The 18,625-nt window shown below is 41.6% G+C and overlaps 1 protein-coding gene across 1 annotated transcript in view; it reads left to right on the top strand.

Annotated features, from left to right (window-relative positions):
• amh (anti-Mullerian hormone) overlaps positions 1-17,606 on the top strand; it is a 26,033-nt gene extending 8,427 nt beyond the window's left edge. Inside the window, exons 2-7 of the mRNA XM_062039447.1 lie at positions 800-1,087; positions 4,064-4,236; positions 6,005-6,110; positions 6,178-6,274; positions 6,343-6,740; positions 12,603-17,606. Of these exons, the coding sequence (XP_061895431.1) occupies positions 800-1,087; positions 4,064-4,236; positions 6,005-6,110; positions 6,178-6,274; positions 6,343-6,740; positions 12,603-12,991 (1,451 nt within the window). The 3' untranslated portion in view covers positions 12,992-17,606. The remainder of the gene's footprint in view (positions 1-799; positions 1,088-4,063; positions 4,237-6,004; positions 6,111-6,177; positions 6,275-6,342; positions 6,741-12,602) is intronic.
• The last annotated feature ends 1,019 nt before the right edge of the window (positions 17,607-18,625 follow it).

Here is an 18,625-nt window from a genome sequence, read left to right as displayed (position 1 = left end):
ACTATTAAATAAACCAAAAATATGACTTATTTTATCTTTGTGAAAATATTGGACACAGTGTGTTGTCAAGCTTATGAGATGCGATGCAAGTGTAAGCCACTGCGACACTATTGTTCTTTTTTTTTTTTTATAAATGTCTAATGATAATGTCAATGAGGGATTTTTAATCACTGCTATGTTGAAATTGTGACTAATATTGATACTGTTGTTGATAATATTCATTTTTGTTTCACTACTTTTGGTTTGCTCTGTGTCGTATTTGTGTCTCTCAATTTTTGTTTATTGCAGTTCTGAGTGTTGCTGGGTCCGGTTTGGTTTTGGAATTGGATTGCATTGTTATGGTATTGCTGTGTGTTGTTTTGTTGGATTGATTAATAAAAATAAATTAAAAAATGGAAAAATAGATAAAAAATCGATTTTTTAAAAATTAGAATCGATTCTGAATCGCACGTGAGAATCGCGATTCGAATTCGAATGGATTTTTTCCCACACCCCTAATATACATACAATGTCATGGCTGTTAAAAATGTGTGAATTTTAAAAATTGAGAATTTTTAAAGAAAACTTAAAATATATATGAATACAGTATAATATATACAGTATAATATATACTGTACATGTATGTCTACACTTTTAACGTTGGAAAATTTGAATATATTTGTATTTTCTAAATTGAAAGATTATTTTTACTTTTTTTCTTTACGATTTTTACTATGTCCTACATGTATGGTCCATATATGTTACGGTTCTATGTGTGGCTTCTAAGGCACTAACAGCAGCTGTGGTCTCACTTTTTCAGAAGACGAAACACCGAGGCCCACAGAGAAGACAGGAAATGCTTCAAAGATGACCCCACCTCACTCCACAGTTTCCCACCTGGTTCCTCAGACCGCAGAGTGTTTTCTGGAAGATACATTGGCTGCCATGGTAGAGGCTTCGGAGAACGACAGCGAGCTGACACAGGAAGGTTTGACTCTGTTCGGAATCTGTGCAGCATCTCATGGAAATGTCTCAGTGCTGGTGGATCTGGTGATGAAAGCCAAGAGGAAGCACAGAGACGGACTGGAGGTGATGCACCCTACGGAAGGTAATGAAGCGTGTGAATACACCGAAGCATACATGGTCTATACTGTATCATCTTTGAGGTCATACACCAGGGGTGTCCAAATGTTTTCCACCAAGGGCCATTTTGATATTTTGTTAAAAAAAATGCTATAAACAGACATTGTATACGTACATCTAATGACAAAACTTTGGTTGGCTTTGTGTTACGAGTGACAAAGCATATTATTATTACTTATTAGTTACACAGGCTTTCACCCCTGTTGCCCCCCAAAAAGAACCAACTTTGAATACATCTGTTAATTAAAATGTTTTTCGGGGTATACAAATTGACTGTATGCATGAAATATTGGAACAACAGTCTTCTGCAACATGTCTTGGTCTACAGACAAAAAATACATTTTGCGTGGAGTATTATTTCTCCATTACATCATCACCGTAGTTAACTGCAAAAACATTTTTGACTGGATTCTGAAGTTTAGAAAGTATGGCACTGTGCAAAATCGTAATTTCAAAGTTTGAATAATTGACAATTTTGCGTAGATGTTTGTCTCTCTCCAACGGAGCATATTTTGTTAAAAACATGACTTTTTTCGCCAAGCAACTCATTGGGAATGATTTTACACATTCGGCAAACTACTTAGAATTTACTGGACCTTTTGTAGGATTTAATAACATTTTCATGAGTTCTGTTTTTTGGGGGTCACCCTGTATTCAAATTTCAGCTTTTTCTCATTATTTTTATAAAATTTTGCTGTTATATTTTTTATTTGATTTTACTTTGACGATATGCTGCGGGCCAACAAAACCCGTGCTGCTAGCAGCAAGTGGCCTTTGAAGATTGATTGAGACTTTTACTAGTAGATTGCACAGTACAGTACATATTCTGTACAATTGACCACTAAATGGTAACACCCGAATAAGCTTTTCAACTTGTTTAAGTCGGGGTCCACGTTAATCAATTCATGGTAAAACACTTTGGACGCTCCTGTTTATTTATAAAGTCCTCAATCACAAGTGCCTCAAAGGGCTGCACAAACCACAATACCATTTTGTATTTGTTTATTTGAAGGAGATGGCTGCACCAGATTTAGCACCATGCTAATTTCCATCTGTAGTCCTTTTATGGTGTATCTCACATCATCAATCAATCAATGTTTATTTATATAGCCCTAAATCACAAGTGACTCGAAGGGCTGCACAAGCCACAACGACATCCTCTGTTCAGATCCCACATAACTGCAAGAAAATTACACAGGATTGAAAATACACTACAATATAAAAATTACATAATGATAAGCAATTTAAAATACAAGTACAATACATAGAGGGTATGTGAATTACAAATCAGTGGGCGGTCAAGTTACAGTATTTTAGCAGCTTCATTTAAAGTGCAGAAGTATATAAAGTGCAGCAATTTTTATCAAAGTCCACATATAGTGCAGTAGCCATCAGATGATACCCATAAGGGTATCATTCAATAGCCATATACCTAAAAAAAAAAGTGTGCAATGTTACAAGAATGGAATGGTACTCTGGTGGCTATCAGACTGCTCCCGCCAGGGTATCATCTGATGGTCAACTACCTGCCTGGTATTACTAATGTGAGCAGGACTGGTGGTCTAAAAGTCAGCCTTTGACTGCTTGTGAGAATCTGTGAAAGCTAGAGTTGTTCTTTATATTGTCTGGGAGACCATTCCATTCTTTTATGGCTTGATATAAAAAGGCTGATTTCTTTTTTTTTTTCTTCCATCCGGTGATCTGAACCCACATTCAGGCAAGAAAACACTCAAAAGGAAGAAAATAGGAACAATTTCCCTTGTGGATCAATAAACTTTGTCTAAGTTTAAGTCTAAAATCAAAATGGGCAAAAAGAAACCTTGGGGAGGATGTGAGAACCCGAATATCCGTGGCCACCTAGTAACCTCTCCATACCGGAGAGGGAGGGGAAAAGAGAAGTGGCAGGTCAACTGATCTAAAACAGAGTCTATTTAAAACCCAGAGAATATAGATGCCTTTTAAGGGGGGACTTTAATGTTGAATGTCATAGGCAGTCATATTTTTCTACACACACTACTCAAGTACACAAATGATTCCCGGGCGCGGCACCGCTGCTGCCCACTGCTCCCCTCACCTCCCAGGGGGTGAACAAGGGGATGGGTCAAATACAGAGGACAAATTTCACCACACCTAGTGTGTGTGTGACAATCATTGGTACTTTAACTTTAAGTCAAAAGTTTAGCTGCTGTTGAATGAGAAGGTGTATCCAAACATTTGACCGCTGCTTTCTAATATAACTGTTTTTCTAGATAAAGTCCATCCAATTTCTATACTACCGTAATTTCCGGACTATAAGCCGCACCTGACTATAAGCCGCACCAGCTAAATTTAGGGGAAAATACAGATTGCTCCATATATAAGCCGCACCCGACTATAAGCTGCAGGGTTTTGATGTGTAATTACCGTAGTATATAGGGGTTCCTGCTACCACGGAGGGGATTGTCGGGACAGAGATGACTGTTTGGGAACGCAAAGCGTCCCATTTATTAACAATAAATCTTTCAATCATTTAATTAAACTTTCCCATCTTTGACATGGCGAACAGCATTGTGCAGAGTACAAATAATACAATGGTGCAAAGTAATACAAAGTGCTCGCCTGTACGTTATCAAAATAACCAGCCTATGAAAAGTCCGTCTTTAATCATTGTGTCATCGTCTTCCTCCTGCGTACTAAAACCACCGAAATCCTCTTCGTCGGTGTCGGAGAAGAACAGGCCGTAAATAAGCCGCACCATTGTATAAGCCGCAGGGACCAGAACGAGGGGAAAAAGTAGCGGTTTATAGTTCGGAAATTACGGTACTTGTCCTCGATGGGGTCCCAGCTGACTTCGGGGCACACCCTGGATCGGTCTCCTGCCAATCACAGAATATACAATGAATACTGTTTCCATACCTAAAATGACAGCGGTTATTTTTGTGTGTCTTGTTTTGTTCGTCAGTGTTTTTGATCGAGGAGGAGAATAAGGAAGCCCTCACCCTCATTTTTGGCCTCCCTCAATCCCCTTTGCTCCAACGTACTCCAGTGCTCCTTTTGGCCTTTGAGAGTCCCTTCAGTGGAGGCGCCCTGGACCAGATCACCTTCAGCAGTCAGTCCTTGCAGCCCAACACACAGGTGCTTTTAAAAAAAATAAATCTATTTGTTTGTCTTTGTCAATTTTTATTATTAGTAATGTTTATTTACTTTTCTGATACTTTTCGCAAATGGACATACTACTTTTATTTATTTTTGTTTCTTTCTTTTTTACACATATCCATTAAAACAACAAAAACAAAATGTTCTTTATCCAGTTATTGTATTTCATAAATGTGTATTCATTTATTTTTTGTGAGTTTTTCAATCTTGCACTCTCATTAATGTTTTTAAACTACCGGTAAGAGGTCTGTTTGTTGGTCTGGCAGGGACCAAAAAAAGAAAAATATTGACTGCATCCCAACTTGCACTATTACAAATATGTTGATTTAAAAAAAAAAAAAAAAAGAAGTGAAATATGGTGTCCAAAATGTTCCTGTGTGTGTGTGTGTGTGTGTGTGTGTGTGTGTGTGTGTGTGTGTGTGTGTGTGTGTGTGTGTGTGTGTGTGTGTGTGTGTGTGTGTGTGTGTGTGTGTGTGTGTGTGTGTGTGTGTTTTCTTGTTTTTCTACCCTTCTTGAGACATCAACAAGGAAATGTACCTTCCATATGGAGACCGAAATAGGGATGTCCGATAATCGCTTTTTGCCGATATCCGATATTCCGATATTGTCCAACTCTTTAATTACCGGTACCGATATCAACCGATACTGATGTATACAGTCGTGGAATTAACACATTATTATGCCTAATTTGGACAACCAGGTATGGTGAAGATAAGGTCTTTTTTTTAAAAAGTAATAACATAAAATAAGATAAATAAATTAAAAACATTTTCTTGAATAAAAAAGAAAGTAAAACAATATAAAAACAGTTACATAGAAACTACTAATTAATGAAAATGAGTAAAATTAACTGTTAAAGGTTAGTACTATTAGTGGACCAGCACAATCATGTGTGCTTACGGACTGTATCCCTTGCAGACTGTATTGATATGTGAAGTGAAGTGAAGTGAATTATATTTATATAGCGCTTTTTCTCTAGTGACTCAAAGCGCTTTACATGGTGAAATATATATACAGATATATATTGATATATAATGTAGGAACCAGCATATTAATAACAGAAAGAAACAACCCTTTTGTGTGAATGAGTGTAAATGGGGGAGGGAGGTTTTTGGGTTGGTGCACTAATTGTAAGTGTATCTTGTGTTTTTTATGTTGATTTAAGAGAAAAAACGATACCGATAATAAAAAAAAACGATACCGATAATTTCCGTTATTACATTTTAAAGCATTTATTGGCCGATAATATCGGAAATCTCTAGACCGAAATCATGGTCCCAATGCGGAAAACCGTTGGATCTAATAGAGAATGTCTCATTTGCACCCCTGGTGGTGAAATCCATCAAACCCAACTGTGTCGGTTTTAAAAGTGCTCCCCCTCTGGTCAACATATGAAACAAGTGTGTGTAAAAATTTAAGTGCTCCTCCTCTGGCCAACATATGTAATAACATGTGTGTGTAATAAATTGAAATGTGCCCCCTTTGGCCAAAATGAAATTTAAAAAAAATAAATAATAAAAAACAATGAAATAAATATGTATATAGAGACATACTGTAATAACTTGAAGTAAATAATGAAAATTAAAAACAAAAAAAAAAGTATATTTGCATAGTATGTATATATTATTAATGTTGTAAATACACATCTTTATATATCTAGAAAGGGTGGTCCTAAAGAGCTTGGCATTTTTCGGAGGTCTCAAGAAGGTAACAAATACACAAATATTTTGTGTGTGTTCAAATCCAGGCAATCTGCGTCTCAGAAGGAACACATTACATTCTGCTGACTGGACAAGCATCAGTGGAACACCAAAGATGGATTCTCTCTGTTGGCACTAAATCACCTGACATGAGTATGTGTGCTTTTTATTGTCATTGTCTGGTTTCGTGCACATTCTGATCCACTTCTGCACGTCACAGAGGAAAGAATAAAAGCACTTCTAAGTGGTGGAACCACAGGAAGAAGTAGCGTGACTCCAGTTCTTCTATTCCCTAGTGAAGAAAAAAGTGACAGCAGGTTTTCTTTGTTTTTTCCTTTATTGTAAATCGCATTTTCCACAAATATCTAACTCCGATTTCCCACAGCTCATCCCAACCGCTCCACTTTCTGTGCGAGCTGAGGAGGTTCCTGAGTGACGTCTTTCCCCGGCAGAACCGTCCGCTCTCGTCCCCGCTAAAGCTGGACTCCTTGCAGGCTCTGCCCTCTGTGGCTCTGGGCTTGTCCTCCAGCGAGTCCCTACTAGCGGAGCTGATGAACTCCTCCGCTCCCACCATCTTCTCCTTTACCGGCTCCATGTTCAAGGTCCGCCGAGGAGAGCTGGCCATGTCCCCTGGGCTGCTGGAGGAGCTCAAGAAGGGTTTGGAGCACAACGTGATGCAAGTCATGCAAGTTCTAAGAGATAAGGAAGGAGGTCAGAAGAGCATCAAGAGGCTGGAGAGACTCGCGGAACTCTGTGCTTTTTCCAATGCGGACCTGCCGTCAGGTATAGAAAATACACCTTTTCAGATTTAAATGGGTTTTCACTGGGACATGTCATTTTGGGAAAGTACTACCGTATTTTTCGGACTATAAGTCGCAGTTTTTTTCATAGTTTGGCCGGGGGTGCGACTTATACTCAGGAGCAACTTATGTGTGAAATTATTAACAAATTACCGTAAAATATCAAATAATATTATTTAACTCATTCACGTAAGAGACTAGACGTATAAGATTTCATGGGATTTAGCGATTAGGAGTGACAGATTGTTTGGTAAACGTATAGCATGTTCTATATGTTATAATTATTTGAATGAGTCTTACCATAATATGTTATATTAACATACCAGGCACGTTCTCAGTTGGTTATTTATGCGTCATATAACGTACACTTATTCAGCCTGTTGTTCACTAGTCTTTATTTATTTTAAATTGCCTTTCAAATGTCTATTCTTGGTGTTGGGTTTTATCAAATAAATTTCCCCCAAAAATGCGACTTTGTCATGTCTGTGATTATGTTTTGTTTTAGTCATGTTCGGATTTGGTTTTGGACTTTTTGTGCACTTCCTTGTTTGGTTTGGTTTCCATGGTCACCCATTAGTTTTCACCTGTCTTGTCACGCACCTGTTTCACGTTTCGAGTCACGCACCTGTTTTCACTGATCACGTCACTATTTAAATCTGTCTGTTTCTGTTGTTCGTCCTGGCGTCCTCCCACTATTTCGTCGCTCTGCTTCATGTCGTGTCACAGTTCTTTACCAAGTAAGTTTTGTTCATTTATGCCACAGTTAGTGTTTTTGTTTTATTGTTCATAGTTTTTGTGCCCACGTGCATGTCTTTTGTTTCTTAGTCAAGTTTGTATTTCCGCCTTTGTGCGCGCCATATGTTTGCTTCCTTTTTGTTTGTAGTTTATATGTGTTAAAAAATAATAAATCATGTATTCAAACTCACGTCTGGCTCGCGCCAACTTTCCGTTGCCTTCTGGAGAAACAAAACCCAAGAACCCAGTCGTGACAGTAGGACGCCAGCATAACAGTTTCTCCAAACGAAAGTTGGACGGTTTTGATGAGGCTTCTTGGGAGGTGCTGCGCGCCATGGAGACCGAGACGCTGCGCTTTTCCCCCAGGGAGCGCAGGGGGATGATGTGGGGGAATGGAGGCAAGCTAGTGCCGATCGGCGCGTCGTTCCCGTCCCGGAAGCGTCGCCAAGAACGAGGAAAGACTTCCGCGAGCCGGCAGGACACGCCGCTCCCACAAGCCCCTCCCCCTCCGGGCGGAAGCAAGCAGCAGCCAGCCCGGCTTCGCCCTGATGACGTCACAGACCAGGATTTTTTTTTCAATACTTTTTCTTTTGATCACTCACCTCCAGCAAAAGACTGTAAAAACATGATAAGACATTATCAGGACATGTTTTTACAAATTAGATCCTGGCAATCACAGTCACCCAGTTTTCATGCCCCGCCCCCCAAGACTCAAACCCCGCCCCCGTCACAACATTTTTCTTTTTATCCACCCACAAAAGCCCAGGTGGGGGGGAAGGAAATACATTTTGGACAATTTAGACGGGAGGATTTAGCCCCCCTCCTGACCTCCCTCCACCCACCCCAAAAGATGGTTCCAGACCGCGGGGAGCGCGTCTGGGATCCGCTCCTTGAGGGGGGGGCTAGGGCTGGGAACTGTTCAGGTGAGGTGGTTCAGCATCGCCATGCCAAGCCACAGCCTCCAGCTCGGCCACCACCACCTGTCTTTCGACCTGCCAAGCCACAGCCACCAGCACGGCCGCCACCACCAGTCTTTCGACCTGCCAAGCCACAGCCTCCAGCTAGGCCACCTCCACCTGCTCCACGCCCAGCTCCACGCCAAGCTCCACCACGCCAAGCGCCACCAGTACCTGCTCCACGCCAGGCACCTGTCGCAGCTCCACGCCAAGTTCCGCTACCTGCTCCACGCCGCCAAGTGCCGCCAGTCGCAGCTTCACGAAGCCAAGTGCCGCCAGTCGCAGCTTCATGACGCCAAGTGCCGCCAGTCGCAGCTTCACGACGCCAAGTGCCGCCAGTCACAGCTCCACGACGCCAAGTGCCGCCAGTCGCAGCTCCACGACGCCAAGTGCCGCCAGTCGCAGCTCCACGACGCCAAGTGCCGCCAGTCGCAGCTCCACGACGCCAAGACCCCTCAAGCCAAGACCAAGTCCAAGACCCCTCAAGCCAAGACCAAGTCCAAGACCCCTCAAGCCAAGACCAAGTCCAAGACCCCTCACGCCAAGTCCAAGACCCCTCACACCAAGTCCAAGACCCCTCACGCCAAGTCCAAGACACACCACGCCAAGACCCAAGACCAAGACTGCCAAGACCAACACCAAGACTGCCAAGACCAACACCAAGACTACCAAGACCAACACCAAGACTGCCAAGACCAAGACTGCCAAGACCAACACCAAGACCCACGCTGCCAAGACCAAGACCCACGCTGCCAGGACACGCCACGCCAAGCTTTTCCGCCCGACGCACCACGCCAAGCTTCGTCATCTGCGACTGCCACGTCGACGAAGCGCCTGCCTTCTCGTCGGCCATGGATGTGGCCAGTCCATGGGCGTCCGCCACGCCAGGTACGCCGACCTCCTCGTCGGCCACGGATGTGGCCACTACCTGGTCGGCCGCTACGCCAAGTGCGCCCACCTCCCCGTCGGCCATGGATATGGCCATTCCCGGGTCGCCCACCTCGTCAGGTACAGCGGCGGTCTACGCGTCGCCGCCACCTGATCCTGCCCCGGTGGATTCGGGGACACCTGGTCTGGCGACCCACCGCCATGTCCCCCTCCCGCCCTCCCATGACTCTCGATCCTGCCTTGTTTTGTTTGTTTTGGACATCTGGGATCTGTCCGTAAGGGGGGGGCTCTGTCATGTCTGTGATTATGTTTTGTTTTAGTCATGTTCGGATTTGGTTTTGGACTTTTTGTGCACTTCCTTGTTTGGTTTGGTTTCCATGGTCACCCATTAGTTTTCACCTGTCTTGTCACGCACCTGTTTCACGTTTCGAGTCACACACCTGTTTTCACTGATCACGTCACTATTTAAATCTGTCTGTTTCTGTTGTTCGTCCTGGCGTCCTCCCACTATTTCGTCGCTCTGCTTCATGTCGTGTCACAGTTCTTTACCAAGTAAGTTTTGTTCATTTATGCCACAGTTAGTGTTTTTGTTTTATTGTTCATAGTTTTTGTGCCCACGTGCATGTCTTTTGTTTCTTAGTCAAGTTTGTATTTCCGCCTTTGTGCGCGCCATTTGTTTGCTTCCTTTTTGTTTGTAGTTTATTAGTGTTAAAAAATAATAAATCATGTATTCAAACTCACGTCTGGCTCGCGCCAACTTTCCGTTGCCTTCTGGAGAAACAAAACCCAAGAACCCAGTCGTGACAGACTTATACTCCAGTGCGACTTATGTTTTTTTTCCTTCTTTATTATGCATTTTCGGCCGGTGCGACTTATACTCCGGAGTGACTTATAGTCCGAAAAATACGGTATACACCACACGGAGTAGACTCTGAGCAAACAACATTTTATAAACATGGTGACTGTAGATTCCTAATGAAGCCTTAGCTTGACGCTTGACAACAAACAAAACTCCAGACGCTCCTCTTCGTTTTGTATCGTTTACTTATGAACTGAATCATTCAAAAACGTAAAACAATAACGATGTGGGAACAAATGAATGGCAAAATGAAGCGAGTTTGTTACTATAAGAAAGAGTTAGAAAAAGTAAGAGTAAGTTAAAAAAACTGTGTGGCTCAATTCCACAATACCTGACTACCATTACCCACAATACATTGTGTCCAAAACCATCTTACCACACAGATCCTTCCACCACATATGCAATTAAACAGTTACGTAATCTTCACTGTTTTAAAGCAGTATAAAATAGTACGTCATCAAATTATTCAGACAAATATAATAATTACAAATAAAGTGTACCTTATAATTATTCTAAGCATGCAATATATACATTTTCGTATTATTTAAATAAAGTAAATAGTCCCCTTTTGGCTGAATAAACATAAAGCACCTTTCGGTCTCCCCTAGAGGGGGGGGGGTTACCCACATATGCGGTCCTCTCCAAGGTTTCTCATAGTCATTCACATCGACGTCCCACTGGGGTGAGTTTTTCCCTGCTCGTATGTGGGCTCTGTACCGAGGATGTCGTTGTGGCTTGTGCAGCCCTTTGATACACTTGTGATTTAGGGCTATATAAAAAACATTGATTGATTGATTTATTCCATAAAATGTAAATTAATTTAAACATCATTTAGGCTTCTACAGTGACCTTCGCCAAAATGATTAGGTTCTAAAAAAATAAAAAAGGTATAAGGCAGGGTTCCCCAAACTACTACCTGAGTACGGCCCGCCAGCGTCCAAAATCCGGCCCGTGGGAAGTCTCAAGTTTTTTACATTTATTTGTCCTTTCTAATCTATTTTCTACCGCTTGTTACTCTCGGGGTCTCCTATCTGCTCAGGCAAATCATCCATCCATCCATCTTCTTCCGCTTATCCGAGGTCGGGTCGCGGGGGCAGCAGCCTAAGCAGGGAAGCCCAGACTTCCCTCTCCCCAGCCACTTCGTCCAGCTCTTCCCAGGGGATCCCGAGGCGTTCCCAGGCCAGCCGGGAGAGATAGTCTTCCCAACGTGTCCTGGGTCTTTCCCGTGGCCTCCTACCGGTCGGACGTGCCCTAAACACCTCCCTAGGGAGGCGTTCGGGTGGCATCCTGACCAGATGCCCGAACCACCTCATCTGGCTCCTCTCGATGTGGAGGAGCAGCGGCTTTACTTTGAGCTCCCCCCGGATGACAGAGCTTCTCACCCTATCTCTAAGGGAGAGTTTCCTCCGCCGGGTGGCAGGCAAATCATATTGTCAAAAAATGCATTTTCCCATCGATATTATGACATCATCGCGCTCGCACCGCAGTGTCAGGCGAGCGTGCGGCAAGTGCACACTCTTTTAGTCAATTAGTGTGTAAGGAATATATATATATATATATATACATATATATATATATATATATACATATATATATATATATATATATATATATATATATATATATATATATATATATATATATATATATATATATATATATATATATTTGTTTGGTGGGCGGTCTTATTTACGTGGCTCACCTTCGGCAGCGTCTTCTCCCAGTCATCTTTGTTGTGTAGCGTGCAAGGACGGGAGTGGAAGAAGTGTCAAAAGATGGAGCTAACTGTTTTAATGACATTCAGACTTTACTTCAATCAATAACGACTACGTCGTCAGCATGGACTACAAAGGTGGACTTGCGCAATTTTTCAGGATTTATGCAGATCCCAAATACAGATCAGAAGGTAAGAAAAGTTGCTTTTGCATAATATTGCGAAACAAAATGCCAGATAATATGTCTTACCTTATACACACACCATGATAATACTCGTGTGTTTAATGCGCCGACAATCCTTCAAGCGGAGCGGCTTCATAGCTTACCAAAGTCGTACTAAAACATTGTGATAGATTTTTGTGCGCCGTGTGTAATGTTATATATTTTCAATGGAACATATAAAATGTCGGTGTTGTTTACTTGAGTCATATTGCCATCATAGTGCAGTCTACACGTATCTCTTATGTTTGACTGCCATCTACTGGTCACACTTATCATTACACCATGTACCAAATAAATTTGCTTCGAGGTCGGTGAGCAAAACCAGAATTATTCCGTACATTAGGGTTATAAGGCGCACTGTCGATTTTGAGGAGAAAAAAAGGATTTTAAGTGCGCCTTATAGTCCGGAAAATGCGGTAGTTAAAATGTACTTAGCAGTGACTCTTGCTATCTGTTTCATTTTCTTCAGGAGAAAGCCAGTACTGCGCCTTCCTCTTGCTGAAGGCCCTGAAGACAGTGGGCCGGGAGATTTTGCCACAGCCGAGGGCCACCAGATCTAGTGCCCTCTGGCCCGTGTGCGGCCTGAGGAGCCTCACCGTGGCCCTGGAGAGGTACGTGGTCTCGCCAGACACCGCCGACATCAACAACTGTCACGGCTTGTGCAAGGTGCCTATGGTCAAAACCACAAACCATGCCGTGCTGGTCATCAAGCACATCGAGAGCGGGAACGTGCACGAGCGGGCGCCATGCTGCGTGCCCGTGGCCTACGAGCCCCTGGAGATGGTGGACCACAACGAGGACGGGACGTTTCTCGTCGTCCGCCCCGATGTGGTGGCGAAGGAGTGTGGATGTCACTAAGAGCTGAGGTTTCCAATGTACGCTCATCGGTCTAGGTCAGGGGTCACCAACCTTTTTGAAACCAAGAGCTACTTCTTGGGTACTGATTAATGCGAAGGGCTACCAGTTTGATACACACTTAAATAAATTGCCAGAAATAGCCAATTTGCTCAATTTACCTTTAACTCTATGTTATTATGAATAATTAATGATATTTACACTTAATTGAACGGTTTAAAAGAGGAGAAAACACGAAAAAAATTACAATTAAATTTTGAAACATAGTTTATCTTCAATTTCGACTCTTTAAAATTCAAAATTCAACCGAAAAAAGGAAGACAAAAACTAGCTAATTCGAATCTTTTTGAAAAAATTATAAAAATAATTTATGGAACATCATTAGTAATTTTTCCTGATTAAGATTAATTTTAGAATTTGGATGACATGTTTTAAATAGGTTAAAATCCAATCTACACTTTGTTAGAATATATAACAAATTGGACCAAGCTATATTTCTAACAAAGACAAATCATTATTTCTTCTAGATTTTCCAGAACAAAAATTTTAAAAGAAATTCAAAAGACTTTGAAATAAGATTTAAATTTGATTCTACAGATTTTCTAGATTTGCCAGAATAATTTTTTTGAATTTTAATCATAATAAGTTTGAAGAAATATTTCACAAATATTCTTCGTCGAAAAAACAGAAGCTAAAATGAAGAATTAAATTAAAATGTATTTATTATTCTTTACAATAAAAAAAATAAACTTACTTAAACATTGATTTAAATTGTCAGGAAAGAAGAGGAAGGAATTTAAAAGGTAAAAAGGTATATGTGTTAAAAAATCCTAAAATCATTTTTAAGGTTGTATTTTTTCTCTAAAATTGTCTTTCTGAAAGTTATAAGAAGCAAAGTAAAAAAAAATTATGAATTTATTTAAACAAGGATTTTCAAATTCTATTTGAGTTTTGTCTCTCTTAGAATTAAAAATGTCGGGCAAAGTGAGACCAGCTTGCTAGTAAATGAATAAAATTTAAAAAATAGAGGCAGTAAGTGCTGCTATTTGAGCTATTTTTAGAACAGGCCAGCGGGCTACTCATCTGGTCCTTACGGGCTACCTGGTGCCCGCGGGCACCGCGTTGGTGACCCCTGGTCTAGGTACACTGTATCTACTTAGAGCCAGTGTGCGACTGGGCAGGTGTTTGGCTAAGAATGGTTTCTATTATTTACATGTATTTATTCACAAAGTAATAATTATTTGGTGCAGATAGGAATATTTAAATATGTCCTTCATATATTCTTCACTAATCATAATTCCCAGTACTTACATAATAACATAGGATCTGTGTTTCGCATACATTCAGCTATAACATTCATAGGGACGCTACAGCGGGGATATTCAACTACATAATGAAGAGGGCCGCAGTTTCAAAAACCCAAGGGCTTAGGGGCCGGACATCGAAATTTCTTCAGAAAGTTCCTCCGCAGGTTATATTTCCTTGAGACTGCAATTTAATAGCAAAGTAAACACATCGGCTGCACTGTCAATATATTTTTTAATCCGCCCTCTCTATTCGTTTCCAGCGTGTGCAGCTAGACAGATAGTTAACAGCATGAAAAAACAGAAACTCTTGTTTGAGGATTGATGTTCCTTCCTTTCAATTTGTGCGATTTATTTATAAAATTTCAGGGTCGATTGTACCATATTTCTGCCTCAACAATCACTATCTAGTGTTTTTGATGTATTTTTAAGTGCATCATTTAAAACAACAAAATAAAGGTTTTGAATAGTAAGGCAACTCTGTAATCGTTTTTTATTAGGAGTGTGGGGGCCCTTGTAAATCTCGGAGCATGCTGCAGTCGCCTGTGTTTGCCTGAATGGTACAGTGCACCCGGAAAGTATTCACAGCGCTAGACTTTTTCCACATTTTGTTATGATACAGCCTTATTCCAAAATGGAGTAAATACCCTATAATGATTACCGGTATGTATTTTGCAAATGTATTTAAAAAAAAAAAAAACTAAAAAAATCACGTGTACATAAGTATTCACAACCTTCCCTCATTACTTTGTTGATGCACCTGTGGCAACATTTACAGCCTCAAGTCTTCTTCTATACGATGCCACAAGCTTGCCACACCTATCTTTGGGCAGTTTGGCCCAGTCCTCTTTGCAGCACCTCTCAAGCTCCATCAGGTGTAATCAGAAGCGTTGGTTTTCATCCAGGATGTCTCAGTACATTGCTGCATTCATCTTTCCGTCCATCCTGACTGGTCCCCCAGTTCCTGCCACTGAAAAACATCCCCACAGCATGATGCTGCCACCACCATGCTTCCTCCAAACATGACGCCTGGCATTCACACCAGAGAGTTCAATCTTTGTCTCATCAGACAAGAGAATTTAGTTTCTCATGGTCTGAGAGTTTTTACTAAGTTTTTACTAAGAAATGGCTTCCGTCTACCACATGAAACTCCAATCGAGCTCATGTGAGCATGGTACTAGAACAGGGGTCGGCAATCTTTACCACTCAAAGAGCCATTTTGGCAAGTTTCACTAATTAAAGAAAATAATGGGAGCCACAAAAAAATGTTTTTAATTTAAAGGCCTACTGAAAGCCACTACTACCAACCACGCAGTCTGATAGTTTGTATATCAATGATGAAATCTTAACATTGCAACACATGCCAATACAGCCGGGTTAACTTATAAAGTGCAATTTTAAAATTCCCGCCACACTTCCGGTTGAAAAACTCCTTTGGATATGATTTATGCGCGTGACGTCACAAAAGCAACGGAAGTGGTTGTACCCCATCGGACCCGATAGAAAAGCCTCTTGTTTTCTTTGACAAAATTCCACAGTATTCTGAATCTTTTGCAATTTGTTTAATGAACAATGGAGACTGCAAAGAAGAACGTTGTAGGTGGGATCGATCGGTGTCTTAGCGGCTAAGTACAATACTGTTAATATCCGTGATATTTGCATTAGTGTACTGTCTTTAAGGGTTTGGGGAACGCGCATGCGCGAGTGAGTTGGCGGAGAACTTGAGTGTGTGTGATCGTGACTTTTGGCTAACAGCAGCTCGTGTATGTGTGTGCGTTACTTTTTGAACTACAACCATTTACCGCTTGTTAATAAAGCGATTGAGCAATTTGTTTAATGGACAATGGAGACTGCAAATAAGAAAGTTGTAGGTGCGATCGGTGGAGCAGCGGACTACAGCAACACCAACACCAGGAGGTTGTGTTGTGTTTTGAGCAGGATAGCAGACGCACTACGGTGAGTACAGCTTTGGCTTCCAAACATTTGATCGATTGCCCGTACGTGCGTGTCGATATGTGCATGTGACGTACGTAACTTTGGGGAAATATATGTTTCTTGCCGACTCTGATGGCGGCCGGGGTGTCGTCAAAAGCGTACAACGCCCGCCGCCGCATCTAAGTTAGCTACGCAGCTAGGTTAGCTTCTGTTTTTTTAGCTTCGCCAAGCGGAATATTATTAATCGTGTATTTACATGTTCATGGTTTAATAGTATTATTGATCTTCTGTCTATCCATCCAGTCAGGGTTTTTTTTATTTAGTTTCTATCTGCATTTGAGACTGATGCTATCGCGTTGGCTACGCAGCTAGGTTAGCTTCTGTTTTTTTTAGCTTCGCCAAGCGGAATATTATTAATCGTGTATTTACATGTTCATGGTTTAATAGTATTATTGGTCTTCTGTCTATCCATCCAGTCAGGTTTTTTTAAAATTTAGTTTCTATCTGCATTTGAGACTGCTGCTATCAAGTTGGCTACGTATCTAGGTTAGCTTCTATTTTTTTAGCTTCGCAAAGCTGAATTATTAATCGTGTATTTACATGTTCAGTCACTGTGAATGTCCATTTCGCGTTCGCGACTCTCATTTTCAAGAGCATATAGTATCTAAAATGGTTTAAAATACAAATCTGTGATCCACAATAGAAAAAGGAGAGAGTGTGGAATCCAATGAGCCAGCTTGTACCTAAGTTACGGTCAGAGCGAAAAAAGATACGTCCATCACTGCCTCTCAAGTCCTTCACTGTAACGTTCCTCATCTACGAATCTTTCATCCTCACTCAAATTAATGGGGTAATCGTCACTTTCTCGGTCCGAATCTCTCTCGCTCCATTGTAAACAACGGGGAATTGTGAGCAGCACTACCGCTTGTGACGTCACGCTACTTCCGGTACAGGCAAGGCTTTTTTTATCAGCGAGCAAAAGTTGCGAACTTTATCGTCGATTTTCTCTACTAAATCCTTTCAGCAAAAATATGGCAATATCGCGAAATGATCAAGTATGACACATAGAATGGATCTGCTATTCCCGTTTAAATAAAAAAAAATAATTTCAGTAGGCCTTTAAAATGAAAAACACCGCATACAAAGCTTAAATTGCTTAGTGCTATGTTAACCAGGGGTCTCAGACACACGCACCAGCACGCACCTTAATATGGAAATTTGATGTTAGTGCGGCCCGCGAGTTTTGAATGAATGGCGCTTGATAGCGTCATACTTGCCAACCCCCTTATTATTTCCGGGAGACTCACGAAATTCAGGGCGTGATGGCACTGTTTTTGGCGCCCTCTACAGTCTGCCCAAACAGTGTACCTGCTCGACCACATGTAGAATGCAGCTTGTGCTTGGTCACGTAAGTGACAGCAAGGCGTACTAGTTCAACAGCCACACAGCTTACACTGACGGTAGCCGTACAAAAACAACTTTAACACTGTTACGTTACAAATATGCGCCACACTTTGAACCCACACCAAAAAAGAATGACAAACACATTTCTGGAGAACATCTGCACTGTAACACAACATAAACACAACACAACAAATACCCAGAATCCCATGCAGCCCTAACTCTTCCGCTCAACCGACGCACGGAGGGGGGGAGGGTTGATGTGTGGGGGGGGTTTGGTGGTAGCGGGGGTGTATAATCTAGACAGGAAGAGTTAGGGCTGCATGGGATTCTGGGTATTGGTTATGTTGTGTTACGGTGCGGATGTTCTCCAGAAATTTGTTTTTCATTATTTTTTGGTGTGGGTTCACAGTGTGGCGCAAATTTGTAACGTAACAGTGTTAAAGTTGTTTTATACGGCTACCGTCAGTGTAAACTGTGTGACTGATGAGTAAGTATGCTTTGCTGTCTCCTACGTGTGCAAGTTAAAGCTACATACAACATGTGGCTGGGCTGGCACGCTGTTTGTAAATGTTATAAAGGACAATTACTGCAGTGCATTTAGGGCACGCCCTTAATTTAGTAATTAGAGTGAAAATATGATTATAATTGCCCTGGGAGTTATCTAGGAGAGTCACTGAGATCCATAAGTCTCCTGGGGAAATCGGGGGGTCGGCAAGTATGCAGCTGAGCCGCATCAGAGTGGTCAAAGAGCCGCATGCTGCTCCGGAGCCGCGGGTTGCCGACCCCTGTACTAGAAGAACATTTTGTTGTAAATTACACAAATTATATTTATATTGGGGTGATCAGATTCACCTACCTCTTCTAAAGGGTTACGTATTATTGTAGCGACTATCTTTTCGAACGTTTGCCGCACATCTGTCCTCATCTTCACTTTCTTTCTGACGCAACCATTTCTTTTTTGAATTTCCGCCTGCGTCCAGTTCTCGGAGACACG

The sequence above is a fragment of the Entelurus aequoreus genome, linkage group LG27 (genome assembly GCF_033978785.1).
Source record: "Entelurus aequoreus isolate RoL-2023_Sb linkage group LG27, RoL_Eaeq_v1.1, whole genome shotgun sequence".
Taxonomy (NCBI): Eukaryota; Metazoa; Chordata; class Actinopteri; order Syngnathiformes; family Syngnathidae; genus Entelurus; species Entelurus aequoreus.
Note: the sequence above shows the minus strand (reverse complement) of the source record. Positions and strands in the feature narration are given on the sequence as shown.